This window comes from Heptranchias perlo, chromosome 8 (assembly GCF_035084215.1).
Source record: "Heptranchias perlo isolate sHepPer1 chromosome 8, sHepPer1.hap1, whole genome shotgun sequence".
NCBI classification, from domain to species: domain Eukaryota; kingdom Metazoa; phylum Chordata; class Chondrichthyes; order Hexanchiformes; family Hexanchidae; genus Heptranchias; species Heptranchias perlo.
In genome coordinates, this window is record NC_090332.1 from 3,480,690 (window position 1) to 3,500,239 (window position 19,550).

The 19,550-nt window shown below is 46.0% G+C and overlaps 1 protein-coding gene across 1 annotated transcript in view; it reads left to right on the forward strand.

Annotated features, from left to right (window-relative positions):
* col12a1a (collagen, type XII, alpha 1a) overlaps positions 1-19,550 on the forward strand; it is a 256,730-nt gene that overhangs the window by 129,123 nt on the left and 108,057 nt on the right. Inside the window, exons 30-38 of the mRNA XM_067988546.1 lie at positions 198-340; positions 4,644-4,773; positions 6,996-7,138; positions 8,553-8,682; positions 9,546-9,688; positions 9,993-10,122; positions 10,906-11,048; positions 12,963-13,092; positions 17,546-17,665. Of these exons, the coding sequence (XP_067844647.1) occupies positions 198-340; positions 4,644-4,773; positions 6,996-7,138; positions 8,553-8,682; positions 9,546-9,688; positions 9,993-10,122; positions 10,906-11,048; positions 12,963-13,092; positions 17,546-17,665 (1,212 nt within the window). The remainder of the gene's footprint in view (positions 1-197; positions 341-4,643; positions 4,774-6,995; positions 7,139-8,552; positions 8,683-9,545; positions 9,689-9,992; positions 10,123-10,905; positions 11,049-12,962; positions 13,093-17,545; positions 17,666-19,550) is intronic.

Consider the following 19,550-nt stretch of genomic DNA (forward strand, 5'->3'; position numbering starts at 1 on the left):
TTGTCGGAGGTGCCGTCTTTCAGTTAAGATGTTAAACCAAGGTCCCGTCTGCCCTCTCAGATGGATGTAAAAGTTCCCATGGTACTATTTTGAAGAAGAGCAGGAGAGTTCTCCCCAAGTGTTTCTTTCTTTTACTGTCTGTGGGCAAGGATATGACTTTTATATTTTTACGTTGATGGTGTTCGTTTGTACTTCAGCTACCCCGACTCCGCCTCGTAACCTCCAAGTGTACAACGCCACATCGCACAGCCTCACCGTGAAGTGGGACCCTGCCATTGGTCGAGTTCGGGGATACAGGATTATTTACGCACCTATGACTGGAGACCCCATTGAAGAAAAGGTAATTCCATTTTTTTTTTAACGACACTAGTGGGTCTCCCGCTGCCTTGCGCATTGATTTGGAGTCTGCGAGAGACCGTGAAGCAAGTGCGTAGAGATCGTTGTTTCCTGAGATAACCGGAGCCGATCACAAAAAGCCGTCACCTGGATGAAACAGAGCTTCGGTGGCTGACAAAATGGCGGATCAGGCTGGATGGGCTGAATGGCATGGCTAGGCGGCCAAAATTTATTGAGACATAAGTGCAGCATAGCTCTTCTGGCAATCAAAAAATAAACTTTTTCTCAAGTTCTTGCCCATGAATACCTTTAAATATGCAAATCACTCATATATACTTCCCTTGGTAATAGATTTTGCAACACATGTAAAGGCCGATGCCTGTTCGGGGACCAATTGGAGCGATGGGTTCAAATCCAGTTAGTCTGATGCGAAACGAGTTTTTGGCAACTGATTGGAAAAGTTTGGAATTTAACACCCTGTGTGCAATTACACGCATAGGCTGACAGTGTATGTGTGATAAGTGATTAGCATGTTATTTGCGTAGAAATACTTTTACTTTCAAAACTATTTGCAGCTGTGTTCAATTGCCTTTAAAAAATTGTTCGCAACTAGTAAGAGATCTTAATGGATCCTCAACACAGGCCTCATTGTGAACTGTGGGAGTATTTTTTGACTGTGTGCATCTTTAGGGTTTCAGTGTAAATTGTTTAAACATTCTCAGGGCAGAAATTATTGGCAAAATAATTGTGCAGACACTTAACACATCTGCATCAAATTTCTCTATTTTAACAGATGTTACTGTCTCAGTTACAAAAATAGAGAGAGGGGTTCGCTACGAGCAGGTTACAATAACACCACTGATAATCTTTCTGCCGTGTTATTTTTCTTATAACCACCTCCCTCAATTTATGGATAAAGGCACAGAGATCCACTCTAGATATAAAATGATAACCTCCCCAAAAAACAATCACTGGGGCATATTTTCCAACCAGCGCTGACTCTGCATATAAACACGCATTGCTCTTGCATGAAATCCCTCTGTGCACTTTTTTTTAGGAACATAGGAATTACTGGACGAGAAAAGATCCAGGTCCATCTAGTTCACCTTCTACCATCCCGGTCCCATGATACAACGATAATGGAGTTGTTGACCAGTCGTAGCAATCAATCTCTCAATTAGTCTACAACAGACCCAGACATGAGGTTGTTTCTCCTGGCTGGAGAGTCTAGAACTAGGGGTCATAGTCTCAAGATAAGGGGTCGGCCATTTAGGACCGAGATGAGGAAAAATTTGGAATTCTCTACCCCGGAGGGCTGTGGGTGCTCAGTCATTGAGTATACTTCAACTCCACTCGCAGGCCTGGTACCAACTCAGATCGGCAGATTGGTGAGGCCTGGCGTGCAGATTGGAGGATGTGGAATTTAGTAGTGCGCAACCTTTATTCAATGTTTTAACATAACTCATCGTAAACGCATCTGTGTTTTGCGTGTACGATGTCTGATCTCCGTTCAGACTCCGTGCAGACAGTAGACTGTTATTTTCAGCAAATAACAGATACCAGCTACCTTTAAGAGATTTCTAAGAAACAGCCTCCCTTTAAGAGATTGAGGTCCCCCTGGTGGTGGAAAGTGCGAATTGCAGGTGAGTTCTCGGGTGAGTCCATACTCGCGACCTGCCTGCGCAGGGGTCATTGGGCGCAGGGTAACAGCGCATCACGCTACCTACGCCCAAAAACAGCCCTTATCCAATTTTCCCCCCCTATAGGTCTAAAGTCACCTGAGCATGCTACTCTCACCATGTCATGTCTCAAATTACTCATACACTGTATCCCAAAATATTATTTTCTGAAAGAAATCAATCTAATTTGCATTTCAATGAATTAACACTATCTGTTTCCACCGTCTCCCCGGGAAGCCCATTCCATAGATTGACCACTCGCTCACTGAAATAATGGGGATAATTTAAACCTAACTCGGCGGGATGGGATGGGATGGTGGTTTTACACCCCGTCCAATATCGCTCCGCTGGCTTTAATGGAGCGCTGCACTCGATCCCATTAGTTTCTGACGGGCGGGTTAGGTTAAAATTGCCCCCAATGTTTCTGCAGATTAGTTTTGAATTTACCCCCTTCAAGCGCAGGCCGTGTCCTCTGGTTCTACTCTTCTGGACAAGGTTGAGCAGCTTTTCATGGTCTACATTATTGATGCGGGCTGGAGCCAAGCTGTCAGCCCCATGTATCATCGATCTCTACGACGACAGGCCATAATAACATGATGGAGATTGGAGAGACAGTACCGTCTTTCGTTCTAGGAAGCGTAGCCCGCCACCATTTACTGAACAGAGAGTGGCACTCACTGCGTCACGACGTGTACTAGCCCCTCAAAAAAATCACCAGGGCTACCCTTCAGACACTGCCGATTATGTTTTACAATAGACCACCCAAACATCAGTTCATATCGTGGAATGAGTCTGGAACAATATAATCTGGGAAATGGGCCCAGACTGTTTACGATATTAGCGGGAAGCGATCGCGTTACATGGATTTGTGCACTGTATTGAAATAAATGGAATAGCACCATCAAATCTTGCAAGAATAACATAAAAATGTCGGATGCTAATATCGCAAACAGCCATTTCTAGGTTACAGTTTAAATAAGGTCATACTTAAGAATAGAAAACGCCAGTTACTATTCGCTGCCTGCCAATAAAATGGTTTCCAGTAAATTAGATTATTGTCTTTGCGGCTAACCCTTTTGATAGGTGACTTTAACAAGCATCTGATTTGTCAAGATGAATAGAGAAGTTTTAGTTGAATTTCATTGATCCATTGTCTTCTTTTCCGTGTGTTGCACCACATCACTTATAAGAAGCAGACTTCTGGTTTGTTTAAGACGAGCCGCCCAGAAACTTTGTTTATAAGGATTTCGTAACCCTCTTGTGCCATAAAAACGTTTGATATGTTTTTCTATTCAGCTGTCAGAACGCCTATTGTTTCAAATGCATCTATAACACAAGTTCTTTGAAGTCAACTATTATCAGTCGTAATCTGAGTACAGCTGGAGTTCATCCAGAGTGGGACCCGGTGAAGAAGGAAGCCTTTAATCTGCATTTAAAACCCATCTGTTCCAATGATATAGAGTAATCAGTCCTAATTAAGAACACATAAGATTCAACATTGGTGTTTAATGCTATGGAATCGCACATTTTTGTACTTAGGTTGCAAGTCGCTGTCATGATCTATGAATTACTATTTCTTACTTTAAAAGAGACATGACTGCTTACTCTGGATCAGCAGGCACGGTTCCCAGAACAGCCGGGAACAGGCTGCTCAGAAGAAAAGAAAATCTTCCAGCTGGTTCTCTGCCACGTTGGCGGCTGTGCCCAGTTTGGGGTAGCCCGCAGACAGAGCAGAACCTACGCACCAGAGGCACCGCATTGGAGTGATGTGGCCGGGTTGCACTTAAAGAACTCCCGTTTATACAGTGCCTTTCATGACCTCAGGACATCCCAAAAGCGCTTCACAGCCAATGAGGTTACCAGTGTAATCACTGTCCTGAATTAGCATTAAATCGGCAGACAAAAAGCTCTATCCTCGCTTAGAGACAGGATGGCACTGGTACAATATGGAAAGCTCTTCCGATGTTGGGGCTGCGTAGCGGGAGCTTTACTCTGCATCTAAATTGTGTCATACCTATACCTGACTCGGGCATGCTTAATACTGAAATTTGATGTCCTAAAGAAAGAACTTACATTTATAAAGCACCTTTCCTGATGTCTCAAAGCACTTTACAGCTAATGAAATACTTTTGAAGTGTAGTTATTGTTGTAATGTAGGAAACACAGCAGCCAATCTTTGCACAGCAAGCTCCCACAAATAGCAATGTGATAATCTGTTTTAGTGATGTTGGTTGAGGAGCACTCCTCTGCTCTCCTATGAGATAGTGCCAAGGGATCGTTTACATCCACCTGAGAGAGCAGACGGAGCCTCGGTTTAACATCTCATCTGAAAGACGGCACCTCCGACAGTGCAGCACTCCCTCAGTACTACACTGAAGTGTCAGGCTAGATTTTGTGTTCAAGTCTCTGGAGTGGGAGCCTGAACTCACAACCTCCTGATTTAGGAGGCAAGAATGCTACCCACTGAGCCATGGACCACACCTAGAACCTGATTTCCATGTTTGTGGTGGTGGAGATGCTGGAAGGATGTACTGGTTCCTGCAGTAGTAAAGGCCGATCTTCTCTGCCGCTGCACCCTTTGCTTCCATCCACCGAATAGTTAACTTTAATCATTTGTTTTTCTTCAAGGTCACCGTGGGTGCAAGGCAGAACAGTGTGGTGTTGCAGAAGCTGGATCCAGATACCCCTTACTCCATCAGGGTCGTTTCTATCTCCAGAACCGGAGATGGGGGACAGATAACTGGCAATGGCAGAACAAGTACGTTTGATATCCCTGCGTTCATTTGCTAAAGGTGCAAGGGGTGGGGGATTATATCACACAAAGCATTATTGCCTTCTCTGTGGCCTTGAGTAGGGGGCTGTAGGAACTCAAGAGGGCCATTCGACCCATCTGGCCTGTTCTGCCATTTCGTTAGCCTTGGCAGCTCTTTCGCCCCGCGGGAAGGGGGTGGGTTCGGGTCAGACTTCACTGGAGCATTAAAATCGGGCTGGGTGTAAAACAGGCGTCCAACCCGAACCTGCCCTATTCCTGCCGGGTGAATTAGGTTAAAATCAGGCCTTTTAACTTTATAATGCAAATTCCCTGCCCTTTATACATTGCTTGATACCCTTACATCCCAATTAACAATCTCCCTTTCGAACACTTAAATGGCCCGATTGGTGGCACTATGGATCTGAACATTGTCCCTTCAGCTCTTTGACCTTGGTTTAAATTCAGTCTAGGCCGACGCAATAGAATTCTCCTCTCTCTCCGCAAGTGTCCTCAGATGGAGTGAGTTTGGAATTGTCTAAACACGCTTCCAAAGGAGTGCAAAATCCACAGCACAGACTACTTACAATTTGGCACAAATCTGTCGGTCTCCTTCAAAGAGTCCACAAGTAAATAATTGGTTTGGTAAATGTAAAAATAATTGGTTTGTGAGCAAGAAAATAAAACAAAGGAGTGTGTTTTGAATAAAGCAGCGGTGCAGAACGCTGATTGGGAAAGGGATTTGGGGATTATTGTGGAAAAGTTATTGAAACCACCCGCTCAGTGTATGGTTGCATTGGGAAAGACAAGCAAAATTCCTGGCTTCCATTGCAGTAGGATGGAGTGTAAATCAAAACAGGTGATATTGTTACTGTATGAGAAAGAAAGGACTTGCATTTAAAGAAAGAACTTGCCTTTCACCACCTCAGGACGTCCCAAAGCGCTTTACAGCCAATGAAATACTTTTGATGCACAGTCGCTGTTGTGTCACTGTCACTAGGAAATGTGGCGGCCAATTTGCTCACAACAAGATCCCACAAACAGCAATGAGATGATGACCAGATAACCAGTATTTAGTGACGTTGGTCGAAGGATAAATATTGGCCAGGGAGAACTCTCCTGCTCTTCTTCGGAATAGTGCTGTGGGATCTTTTACATGGATCACAGTATATATATATATATACTACCCAACCCCACTAGTCTAGGAAATCACTGTGGTCCTGATTAACATCACCAGGTGCCTACCTTTTGTACGAGTAGATCTCCGCCCAGCCAGAAACAGGTACAACTCTCGCTTGAAGGAATTCAGCGAGTCGGGTGTCTGCGTGAGCCGGCAGCCTGATCCCCAGGTCCACTATTCTCTGGGAAAAGAAAACTTTCCCCACTTGGTTCTCAGGAACACTTTGTTACTAAAATGAACAAGTGGTAAAAATGGTTCACTGGATAGTGATTGGGAGTCGCACATTCCCTGGTACCGTTTTACTACAGTGGTACCAGAGATGAGAGACTTCAGTTATGTAGCGAGACAAGAGAAGCTGGGGTTGTTTTCCTTAGAGCAGAGAAGGTTGAGGGGAGATTTAATAGAGGTGTTCAAAATTATGAAGGGTTTTGATAGAGTGGATAGGGAGAAACTGTTTCCAGTGGCAGGAGGGTCGGTAACCAGAGGACACAGATTTAAGATAATTGGTAAAAGAACCAGAGGGGAGATGAGGAGAATTTTTTTAACGCAGCGAGTTGTGATGATCTGGAATGCGCTGCCTGAAAGGGCGGTGGAAGCAGATTCTATAATAATTTTCGAAAGGGGAATTGGATAAATACTTGAAAAGGAAGAGGGCTGTGGGGAAAGAGCAAGGGAGTGGGACTAATTGGCTAGCTCTTTCAAAGCGCCAGCATGGGCACGATGGGCCGAATGGTCTCCGTCTGTACTGTAAGATTCTACGACTCCCTTCCTCTGGGAATCCATGTGTAGCTGCCCACCGCCCCTCCTGTCGAAAGCAACTAATTCAGTGCTGACCGGGTTTCCACCCAGCGGCTCGTCGGGCACTCATGCCTCAGTACTTAAGTGACACAGACTCTAAACTCTATTTGAAACCGCGCTTTATGTTGAGGAAATTAAAGTAGGTACAGTTATGAAAAGGCGCACAGAGGTGGCTAGCCGTCCCCAGCAGGGGAGCATCCAAAGCCACCATGATGGCATTTCATTTCAAACCACCCGACCGATTTTCTTTCAGAGCCGCTCGCTTCAGTTCGAAATCTCCGAGTGTACAACCCAACGACGAGCTCGCTGAGTGTGAGCTGGGATCCTGCTGAAGGTCTCGTTCGTCGCTATAAAATTCATTACGTTCCAACCGCTGGACCTGGAAGTGAAGAAGTGGTAAGCTTCAGAACTCATTTTTAATGCTGTTAATTACCGAATGTAGCCCAGTATTATCTGAGCCGCAGTGTAGCAACAACAACTTGCATTTATATAGCGCCTTTAACGTAATAAAACGTCCCAAGGCGCTTCACAGGAGCGATTGTCAAACAAAATTTAACACTGAGCCACATAAGGAGATATTAGGATAGGTGACCAAAAGTTTGGTCAAAGAGGTAGGTTTTAAGAAGCGTCTTAAAGGAGGAGAGAGAGGTGGAGAGGTTTGGGGAGGGAATTCCAAAGTTTAGGGCCCAGACAGCTGAAGGCACGGCCGCCAATGGTGGAGCGATTAAAATCGGGGATGGGCAAGAGAAGTCTGGTATCGGATGGATAGAAAAATGCTGTTCGAGTTTCGGTCTGACTATTATGGCATCAGTTCATCCCCTGATTGGGTCTTTGTGCCAATAATTCAGTGACGGACATGAAGTTACCGCTGCTTGTTGTCAAAGCAGTGGGGGTAAATTTCCTCTGCATTCTCCCGTCTTGTAACCGGAAGTTTGGCAAAAACCTCCCCGAACAGAATCTCTGCCAGACTTATGGTGGCGCAGCGGGAAATCCCCAGGAAGTTCACCCCGTGACTCCAGGTCGAGATGTGTCCGTGGGTCAGTATTTGCCGATCGTTCGTTCTTCCTGCCCACACTTTCAAAATACCCTCTTTTCTTTGAAAGGTTGGACCGGGTTTCTTGTCAGTGGCTTTGTGGCCAGAGGTGAAGAAATGTCTTTCTTCAGACTCCTGACTTTGCTGTAACAGTTAGCAAAGTTGCATTAAATTGTGTACTGAACTTTACATAGATAAATGAAAGAAAGAAACCAAGAACTTGCATTTATACAGCACACTTTACAGCCATTGAAGTACTTTAGAAGTCTAGTCACTGTTGTAATGTAGGAAACGCGGCAGTCAATTTGTGCACAGCAAGATCCCACAAACAGCAATGAGATAAATGAGCAGATAATGTGTATTATTCATTCTCGGGATGTGTGTCACTGGTAAGGCCGGCATTTATTGCCCATCCCTAACAACTGAGTGACTTGCTGGGTCATTTCAGAAGGCAGTTAAGAGTAAACCACGTTAGTGTGGGACTGGAGTATCATATGGGCCCAGACCGGGGAAGGACGGCAGGTTTCCTTCCCTAAAGGACATCAGTGAACCAGTTGGGTTTTTACGGCAATCCGACAGCTTCACGGTCACTTTTACTGAGACCGGCTTTATATTTCCAGATTCTGTAAACTGAATTCAAATTTTCAAACTGCCATGGTGGGATTTGAACTCATGTTCTCTGGATTATTAGTCCAGTAACATAACCACGACACTACCGTACTCCATGTAATATAATTTAAAGATGATGATGAGTTGTGTTGGCTTTTATATTGACAGGTAACAGTACCAGGAAATACCCACAACACGATCCTCAAGAGCCTGAATCCCGATACACCATACGATGTCACTGTGGTTCCTGTCTTTAGGGATGGCGAAGGTGCACGTAGGTCCAGCACTGGGAGAACACGTAAGTGCTCACTAAGATGTTGACCTAAAAAGTCAGTTTGTTTGCTCTCCAAAAGATCCAAAGCCCTCTTAACCTCCCAATTACCATTTTTTTTTTGATTATTCATTCTCGGGATATGGGTGTCGTTGGCAAGGCCGGCATTTATTGCCCATCCCTAGTTGCCCTCGAGAAGGTGGTGGTGGGCCGCCTTCTTCTTGAACCGCTGCAGTCCGTGTGGTGAAGGGACTCCCAGAGTGCTGCTAGTTAGGGAGTTCCACCAATGCTTTCTGTGGGCCACGCCATGTTCTGGGATAAAGTCCAGTGGGCACTGGTCAGCTGCCGGTACCTAGCTCAAGTGGCCATTCTTCAAGTAATGGCCTAGATGGTTCAGTGCAGGCTATTTGACCATGATTACAACTAAGCCCAATCCCGTCCTCAAACAACGTTCACACAAACACAATGTTTCAGCAGAGTAAATGACGAGCAACCCGACAAACGATCCGAACTGATCTTTCCCCCGTTCTCTAGCCCCAAACGGTCAAGGGAGCCTTAATTTCCCTGTATCTTTATCTTCTGTAGGTACAATGGGAAATGGGACCTCATGCTTTGTGTAATGTGTCTCTCCGTGCCCCACTCTGTGACCTCACGGACCTGTGATGTCACAACATTGGTGGTTGGAAGGACAGCGATGACATGGAACTGGTTTGTCCCCTCCCTGTGCTTTGTCCTACAGAAGCCTTCCTAACCAAAGCATGAATCAACACAGTATGAAGTGCTGCATTAGGACTGGTGGGGTCTAGCCCTTACATCTGGTACTCTGTACACGTCAATTCCTGTCTACGTCAAGAATGTAATGCAATTTTTTTTTGTGTGTCTGTGCTCAGTGATCCGCGGGGCACCCGGAAATGTTCAAGTCTTCAACCCAACGCCAAACAGCCTGAACGTCCGCTGGACCAGTGCACCAGGACCTGTGCAGCAGTACAGGGTGGTTTACGCACCTCTGACTGGGACCCGACCCTCAGAATATGTAAGTTACCGTGCCCCAGACTGCACTAGTACAAAAAAAACATTCCCTCCCAATTATCTTAGCTCCTGGGCCTCTGGGTAATTGCACTTAGCGACAACGTAACAAAAAAAACCATGCAATTGCAAAATCGTTTTTTTTTCCCCTTAAGTTGCATTTTGCGACCGAGCCCCGGTAAATACGACAGGTGCATCCTTGCCCCAGGCTAGTAATTCTCTGTGATAACAATGTCTGCTGCAGTTTCTGGGCTTTGTCCCTTTTCACGGTTGTAAATGTGCTGACCTGGAACCGTTGTTTTGTTGCCCAGACGGTGGTGCCAGGAAACTCCAACAACGTGCTCCTGGAACGCCTGCAACCCGACACGCCGTATTCTGTCAGCGTGGTGGCGCTTTACGCAGACGGGGAAGGCGGTCAGCTCACCAGTGATGGCAGGACATGTAGGTTAAGTAACTGTTAAACAGAGACTATTTTTGTGTGTGTGTGTGTGTGTGTGTGTGTGTGTGTATATGCGCGTACCCGTGTGTCTGCATGTGGGTGTTTGCGTGTGTGCACGCGCACATGCATATTTGCATGTGTGTGCTTGTGTGCACCTCTGCATACATGTGCGTGTGTATGTATGCGCATGCCCATGTGTCTGCATGTGGGTGTTTGCATGTGTGCTTCTGAGCAACTCTGGGTACAACAGTCCGGGAAAGACTGAACAGTCTGGGGCTCTTTTCTCTCGAAAAGAGAAGACTGAGAGGTGACCTGATAGAGGTCTTTAAAATTATGAAAGGGTTTGATGGGGTGGACATAGAGAGGATGTTTCCACTTTCAGGAGAGAGCAAAACTAGGGGGCTGTAAAAATAAGATCGTCAGTAATAAATCCAATAAGGAATTCAGGAGAAACTTCTTTATCCAGAGAGTGGTGAGAACGTGGAACTCACTATCACATGGAGTGGTTGAGGCGAATAGCATAGATGCATTTAAGGGGAAGCTAGATAAACAGATGAGGGAGAAAGGAGTAGAAGGATAGGGTGAGATGAAGTAAGGCGGGAGGAATCTCATGTGGAGGCATGGGCCAGTTGGGCCGAATGGCCTGTTTGGATGCTGTAAATTCTACGTAATTCTATGTAATTCTCCCTGTGCGAAAGCACTTTCTCTTGCATACTTGATCACAATTGACTTACTCCCTCCCTCTCTCCCCCCTTCCTCCTCCCCCGCCCCGACCCCCTGTGCAGTAACTCGTAGCGGGCCAAGAAATATGAAGGTGTACAATCCGACAACGAACAGCCTCAGCGTGAGCTGGGATCACGCCGAGGGTCCCGTCCAGCAGTACAGGGTTATATATGCTCCGACCGTTGGAGACCCGATCGAGGAGTTTGTAAGTACATTCGACAATCACGCCTCAAGGTTCTGCCTTTTTGAAACGATGCTGCTCGATCTCCACTGTCTTTGCTATTGGGACAAGGTTAAAACACAAATGCAATTGAATAAAGTTCAGTGGCTGAAATTTCTGTGCTGGCCTTGGCTGGATCAGGAGCTGGGACTCACACCCTTCTGACCCACTGCCTCCAACTAAGCCAAGCTGACTAGGGGTCGCCAACCCTCCAGGATTGCACTGGAGTCTCCAGGGATTAAAGATTCATCTCCAAGATACTACTGCAGGCAAACCTGGGAGAAAAGTCATTGGGGCACTAGAAAATTATAGAATCATAGAAGTTTACAACATGGAAACAGGCCCTTCGACCCAACATGTCCATGTCGCCCAGTTTATACCACTAAGCTAGTCCCAATTGCCTGCACTTGGCCCATATCCCTCTATACCCATCTTACCCATGTAACTGTCCAAATGCTTTTTAAAAGACAAAATTGTACCCGCCTCTACTACTGCCTCTGGCAGCTCGTTCCAGACACTCACCACCCTTTGAGTGAAAAAATTGCCCCTCTGGACCCTTTTGTATCTCTCCCCTCTCACCTTAAATCTATGTCTCCTCGTTATAGACTCCCCTACCTTTGGGAAAAGATTTTGACTATCGACCTTATCTATGCCCCTCATTATTTTATAGACTTCTATAAGATCACCCCTAAACCTCCTACTCTCCAGGGAAAAAAGTCTCAATCTATCCAACCTCTCCCTATAAGTCAAACCATCAAGTCCCGGTAGCATCCTAGTAAATCTTTTCCGCACTCTTTCTAGTTTAATAATATCCTTTCTATAATAGGGTGACCAGAACTGTACACAGTATTCCAAGTGTGGGTTTTTAAAATGTTCAAATTGTGGGTTTTTAAAATTTTCTTTGGAAGCTTTTGTTATAAAAGTACGGATATGGGGAAAAAAGGCTGTTTGCCTAACAGTCAAGAATCATCCAATCGGGTAATGAAGAGTCTATTCGCTTTCTGATTGGTGTAGGAAGGCGGAGCACCGTGAGGATGGGCGACCAATGGTGGGAGTGTGGGGGCGGGGGTCATGTGAGGACACCTCCAGGAATATGTCCAACCAGAGTTGGCAACCCTAAAGCTGTCACTTTCAGGGAAAAGTGTTATTATTTCTCCTCCCTCAAAACCATTTTATTTCTAAACACACAACGTGCTGCCGTGGATTGTGGTGTCACTGCCTCATTTGCACCCAGTGCCATTTGGTGAAGTCGGGGTTTGTAATCCCGCTCGAACTAATAAAGGTGGCCGGCACCCGTTTCCGTGGAAACGGCGGCCATTCTACGAAACAGAACCTGGCAAGCCAGTCTCCGCCAAACCCCTCCAAACATCGGAGAAATGAAAGAAAAGAAAAATATATATATGTCAGCGTTCCAGGTGCAGGTTCTTTGCATGGACTCCATTCTCTTGATATAATCTGTGCCGTTTCCCTTTTCAGACCTACAAAATCAGAGAATAATACAGCACAAAAGGAGGCCGTTCGGCCCATCATGCCTGTGCCGGCTCTTTGAAAGAGCTATCCAGTTAGTCCCACTGCCCCCTGCTCTTTCCCCGTTGGCCTGCAAGTTTTTTCCTTTTCAAGTATTTATCCAATTCGCTTTTGAAAGTTATTATTGAATCTGCTTCCACCGCCCTTTCAGGCAGCGCATTCCAGATCATAAAAAAAAAATACATATTTACCTGCCCTATATTTACATCGTCTTTCTGTTTATACTTCACAATTCCAGCATTTGCCGTTTTTTGTCTAACCCCTCGTTCCCTCCCTCCCTCGGCCCCCTCCCTCCCTCCCTCCCCAATGGTCTTACAGCTTTTCTGCTAGTTTCTTTCAAACAACTTTTTTTTTAACCCTGTCTATTTCCAGACGTTTGTTCCCGGCAGAAGGAACAATGTAATCCTGCAGCCACTCACAGCTGACACTCCCTACAGAATCAATGTGGTGGCGATGTACGAGGATGGAGACGGAGGACAACTGACTGGAGATGGCAGGACAGGTAAATCAGGCATTCTTCGTCGCTGCTTTTTGTCTTCCTGCCTGGTCAAGACAAAGTAGCCGCGGTCTTTGTCGGCCGTTAAAAAATTAAAATTGGACCAGTATTTGGGCTCGTGCCCCACTTGCCTGACTGGAGGCTGTGTGGAGCTGGCAGTATAACTCGCCACTGCTGGCTCTCCCTCACACCAAGCAGGTGCTGGGTTTTCGAGCAGAGCTACGATGCACTGGGTCTTCAAGAGGTGCCTGAAGTCTAAAGGACCATGTTCATGTTTAATGGCTTCTCACTGAATCAGAAAAATGCATTTATATAGCGCCTTTCACAACCTCAGGACATCCCAAAGTGCTTCACAGCCAATTAAATACTTTTGAAGTGTAGTCACTGTTGTAATGTAGGAAACGCAGCAGCCAATCTGCACACAGCAAGGTCCCACAAACAGCAATGAGATAATGACCAGATAATAAGAACATGAGAACATAAGAAATAGAAGCAGGAGTAGGCCAATCGGCCCCTCGAGCCTGCTCCGCCATTCAATAAGATCATGGCTGATCTGATCCTAACCTCAAATCTAAATTCATGTCCAATTTCCTGCCCGCTCCCCGTAACCCCTAATTCCCTTTACTTCGAGGAAACTGTCTATTTCTGTTTTAAATTTATTTAATGATGTAGCTTCCACAGCTTCCTGGGGCAGCAAATTCCACAGACCTACTACCCTCTGAGTGAAGAAGTTTCTCCTCATCTCAGTTTTAAAAGAGCAGCCCCTTATTCTAAGATTATGCCCCCTAGTTCTAGTTTCCCCCATCCTTGGGAACATCCTTACCGCATCCACCCGATCAAGCCCCTTCACAATCTTATATGTTTCAATAAGATCGCCTCTCATTCTTCTGAACTCCAATGAGTAGAGTCCCAATCTACTCAACCTCTCCTCATATGTCCGCCCCCTCATCCCCGGGATTAACCGAGTGAACCTTCTTTGTACTGCCTCGAGAGCAAGTATGTCTTTTCTTAAGTATGGAATCTGTTTTAGTGATAAATATTGGCCAGGACTCCAGGGAGAACTCTCCTACTCTTCTTTGAGTAGTGCCATGGGGTCTTTTTGCATCCACCTGAGAGGGTAGATAGGTCCTCGGTTTAATGTCTCATCCAAAAGATGGCACCTTCGACAGTGCGGCACTCCCTCAGTACTGCATTGAAGTGTCAGCCTAGATTATGTGCTCAAGTCTCTGCAGTGGGACTCCGAGCTAAGAGTGTTATCCACTAAGCCAAAGGAGATACCCGAGTACAAATTAACCACTACATGAATAAATATCTCCAACTATATTTTATAGTAAATCAGTGATTTTTCAGTGTGGAGAAGCCCCTGCAAATATTGACACACTCCCGGGAACCCCCTTGAAAGTATTGGCCATCAATCTGAACCCCCTGTGAATGCTGACACACTCCCAGGCATCTGCCGCAAGTATTGCCTCACTCCTGGGGGCCCCATGAAAAGTACTGGCGCTCTATCAGGGACCCCCTGCAAATACTGACACACTACCAGGCATCTGCTGCAAGTATTGACTCACTCCTGGGGGTCCCTTGAATCCTTGACAAGTTCTTGTGTACCCCCTGCAAAAACTGACACACTCCTTGGCACCTTCTGAAAGGCAATGTTAGCTACTCATTTAAAAAAGAAAGGATTTTTATTACACATTAATATACAGAAGCAGAAACAATGTGCCAGTAAGTCAAATAGAGAGAAGTACAGACATCTGATCGATGAATGGAAGTCTGATAACATTAGAGACCCTCGGGGACCCCAGTTTGGAAAGCGATGTAGTAAATAAGCAATCAGAGTGTATTTATTTTTTGCACTGATTAGTCTTTCCTCTGACAATTCACAGTATTTATTTGCTTTCATGTCTCAATCATTAGAGGATATAATACCCCACATTGGCATTGATCCTTGGCTTTCCGGTATTCATTCCTTCTTCTGCAGGATGCATATGTATTTAATCATAGAATCATACAGCACAGAAGGAGGTCATTCGGCCCATCGTGCCTGTGCCAGCTCTTTGAAAGAGCTGTCCAACTAGTCCCACTGCCCCTCTGCTCTTTCCTCATAGTCCTGCAAATTTTTCCTTTTCAAGTATTTATCTGATTCTCTTTTGAAAGTTATTATTGAATCTGCTTCCACCGCCCTTTCAGGCAGCGCATTCCAGATCATCACAACTCGCTGCGTAAAAAAATTCTCCACATCTCCACCTCTGGCTCTTTTGCCAATTATTTTAAATCTGTGTCCTTTGGTTACCGACCCTTCTGCCACTGGAAAGAGTTTCTCTTTATTTAATCTATCAAAACCCCTCAATGTAGATGGGGCTTTTATTACAGATATGTGGGTATGGTAGTATAGGGGTAACATTACTGGATTAATAATCCAGAGGCCTGAACTAGTAATCCAGAGTTCAAATCCCACCATGGCAGTTTGAGAGTTTGAACTCCCGTTCTACTGGATGATGAGTCCAGAGCTCTGGACTACTAGTCCAATAATATTACACTACTGTACCCCCCACCCCCCTCCTTAGTGCAAGGACTTTGAGGCCAATTGTGACCCCTCCAAATGCTGCCTCAGCTGAGATCAACTAACTGAATGCAGTTGACTCTTCACTAACCCAGAGCTCCCAGGCTTGTTTCCACTATTTTGTAGCCAACAAATAGTCCAAATCCCATGTTTTAAAATCCAGCCAAAAAAAAATCAAGAATTGGCTGCTATCGCCCAACCTTAGAGTTGTAACTTGATGCATCAGAGAATTGGTTTAATGCTGGAACGGCGAGACAAGCAGGCAGGGTGATTGGGTGTTCTGTGACTTCTGAACCATGTACATTATTACCACATTATTGATTATCAAGGGTGTCAGCCTTGGTTTAGTTGGTTGCACTCTTGTCTCTGAGTCAGAAAGCAGTGGGTTCAGAGACGCACTCCAGAGACTTAAGCACGTAATCTAGGCTGACACTTCAGCGCCAGTGCCGAGGGAGTGCTGCAACTTCTATCGGATGAGATATGCAACCGAGGCCCCGAGCGCCCCTCTCAGGTGGATGTAAAAGATCCCACGGCACCATTTCGGAGTATAGCAGGGGAATTCTCCCCGGTGTCCTGGCCAATATTTACCCCTCAACCAACACCTTAAAACAGATTATCTGGTCATTTATTTCATTGCTGTTTGTGGGATCTTGCTGTGCGCAAATTGGCTGCCGCCTTTCCTACATCACGACTGTGACTACGCCTCAAAAGTACTTCATTGGGTGTAAAGTGCTTTGGGACGTCATGAGGTTGTGAAAGTCGCTATATAAATGCAAGTTCTTTCTATTAGTTCACCATCCAAACGGAGAACCTGTGGCTTAGAGAGTCCGAAGGAAATGGTTAGCAGGTGGAGTTCTGATCTACGTAATTGTTAAACCCTGGGGATAAAACACACCTGTGACACTTCCAAAAAGGAAGCGGGCTTGTCCATAAAGATCCGGGCCTCTTCCTCAATGTATTTCTGGGACAAGGACAATCACCACTGTCAAGACCTACCTGGGTACGGTCGTTAGCCTCTGACAACATTTTTTTCCCCCAGGTCCTATGTTGTTTCTGTCTGATAATAAGTGTGTCCTTGCATGTGTGGGTGCGTTTGCGTGCGTGCAGGTGGGTGTGAGTCTGTGCATGGATTTTTGCACGTGCGTTTCGTTTATTTATGCACACGCGGGTATGTATGTTGTGTGTGTGCGCGGTCATGTGTGTTTGTGCGTGTGGGTGTATGTGGGTGTAACTTTGAGCGATGGTGTAAAATGGCCGATAGCCGGATATACAGCCAGCTCAATTTTTCTTCCCGTTCAAGTCAGTGGAAGGGAGGATCAGGCGGGGCGTATAATGGGTGCCCGACTCGATATCGGCCATTTCACAGCGAGTTGTTATGATCTGGAATTCGCTGCCTGAAAGGGCGGTGGAAGCAGATTCAATAATAACATTCAAAAGCGAATTGGATAAATACTTGAAAAAGAAAAATTTGCAGGGCTATGGGGAAAGAGCGGGGGAGTGGGACTGATTAGATAGCTCATTCAAAGAGCCGCCACAGACACAAAGGGCCGAATGGCCTCCTTCTGTGCTGTAAGATTGTATGATTCCATGTGTTGTGTGTGTATCTAACTTCTGAAGATTTGTGGAAGACCCACACCTTGTACTTTATTTAGTGAGTATGATTTTTTGTATACAATACGGTGCCCTCTTGTTTTGTGTTTTTGGATGTTTGCCACCAGACCGGCTGTGATACGAGCCAATATAAAATTAAGCACCAGAGCAAGGGTCGAGTGAGCAGGAGACTGACCTCGGCCACTTACCTTCTTTAGCTGTGAAATGGGGGAATATCTAAAGGGTTTCTGCTCGCTCTTTAATGTGCCTTGTTTCTTCCCCCCGCCTCCCCCTTTATCCGTACAGTGGGTTTGTTGGAACCCCGCAATCTGCGGGTGTCGGACGAGTGGTACACTCGGTTCCGTGTGACTTGGGATCCTGCACCATCGCCAGTCCTTGGATACAAACTGGTTTACCAGCCCACAGGTAGGTCGATACCAACATCTGAGCTGCACGTGCAGGATCTTCCTGCGGTTCACGGCCCTTTTACATATATGTTCTATTTTCCTTCCTCCTGTAGCTAATAATGGTACGCGTTACACTTTCCATTTGCATGACCCTTGAGTTAGGTCTGGCTGAAGTACGCAGCTTTCTGTCACCGGGTTTTTTTTACTATTTGCCTGCCTGGTTTTTATTCATCTTGTATCCTCAGTGATAAAATAAAAAATGGCTAATTCCTGTATAATTATAATAAAACTTGAACTCATCTAGCCTGACACAACTGTATAAAACCCTAGTTAGGCCTCAGCTTGAGTACTGCGTACAGTTCTGGTCACCACATTACAGGAAGGATGTGATTGCACTAGAGAGGGTGCAGAGGAGATTTACGAGGATGTTGCCAGGGCTGGAGAATTTTGGCTATCAGGAAAGATTGGATAGGCTGGGGTTGTTTTCCTTGGAACAGAGGAGGCTGAGGGGAGATTTAATTGAGGTGTACAAAATTATGAGGGGCCGAGATAGAGTGGATAGGGAGGACTATTTCCCTTAGCAGAGAGGTCAATAAGCAGGGGGCATGGATTTAAAGTGATTGGTCGAAGGATTAGAGGGGAGCGGAGGAGAATTTTTTTTCACCCAGAGTGTGGTGGGGGTCTGGAACTCACTGCCTGAGAGGGTGGGAGAGGCAGATCGCATTTAAAAAGTACTTGGATGTGCACCTGAAGTGCTGTAACCCACAAGGCTACAGACCAAGAGCTGGAAAGTGGGATTAGGCTGAATAGCTCTTTTTTGGCTGGTACACACACGATGGGCTGAATGGCCTCCCTCTGCGCTGTAAATGTCTATGATTCTATGAGTGTTCTGAGATTCGATCCCCCGGGCTGGCTCACCCTAACCAGGGCCGGCTGGACCAGGGAAGGTTAAGAGATCGGCCACGGGTTTCCGGTCATGCTTTCTATCCAGAGGCCCACTGCCGGAAAGCACCAAAACTGGGCTAGCAGAGGATCGAGCTCATCTGTGGTGCCCTGCATGGTTTAACAGCTTGCCCATACTCACAAAGAATGCCTCGCTTGGAGACAGGCCCTCATTGCACGAAACCCCAGCAAGACTCAAGGCCTTCAGATCGGGAGCGGGGAGCATGATGGGGCGGGGTGGGGGGAGATCAAAGAAAATCCCTCCGTTTTCAAAAGCTCTTTTGTGTGCGTAGTACAGGGGGCCATAAATTTACAGCTCGACAGCTACTGGGGAATGTGTAACCCAGCAAGGCAGGCGTGCGTCCAGCTGCTTTAAAGCAACAAACGTTTCTCAGGGACCCTCCCTCCGCCCTGCCCTGGGCCTCCGAGCAAGGGGGAGGTAATCCCCCGAATGTAGAATGTTCCAGCCAGCGTAGATGCCTTTAAGGGGACGCTAGCTAAACACATGAGGGAGAAAGGAATAGAAGGATATGCTGATAGGGTGAGATGAAGTAGGGAGGGAGGAGGCTCGTGTGGAGCATAAACACCGGCATAGAGCAGTTGGGTAGAATGGCCTGTTTCTGTGCTGTAAATTGTAATTCTGTGCAGATGTGTAGGTTAAGAAAGAACTAGTAGCTGTGTGATTGAATGGGATGTTGCAGGGTAATTAGTGGAGAGTTGAAGGTGTGTCGGACAGTTCTCAGTGCTACCTGGAGTGGATTTGGGCACAACACGAGCAGAGTTCATTCCAACGACAGTCAGCTTTCTTTTGTGAATAAATCGGACAATCTGACACGTGGCATTAGACGGGAGTGGAAAAAAGTATTGCTGCCAGAATCAGGGGTAGAAATTGGACTTTGTTGCACCAGTTTTACGGGCGTAAAGTAAGTGCAACAAAGGCCAATTTCAGGGACCGACACCCA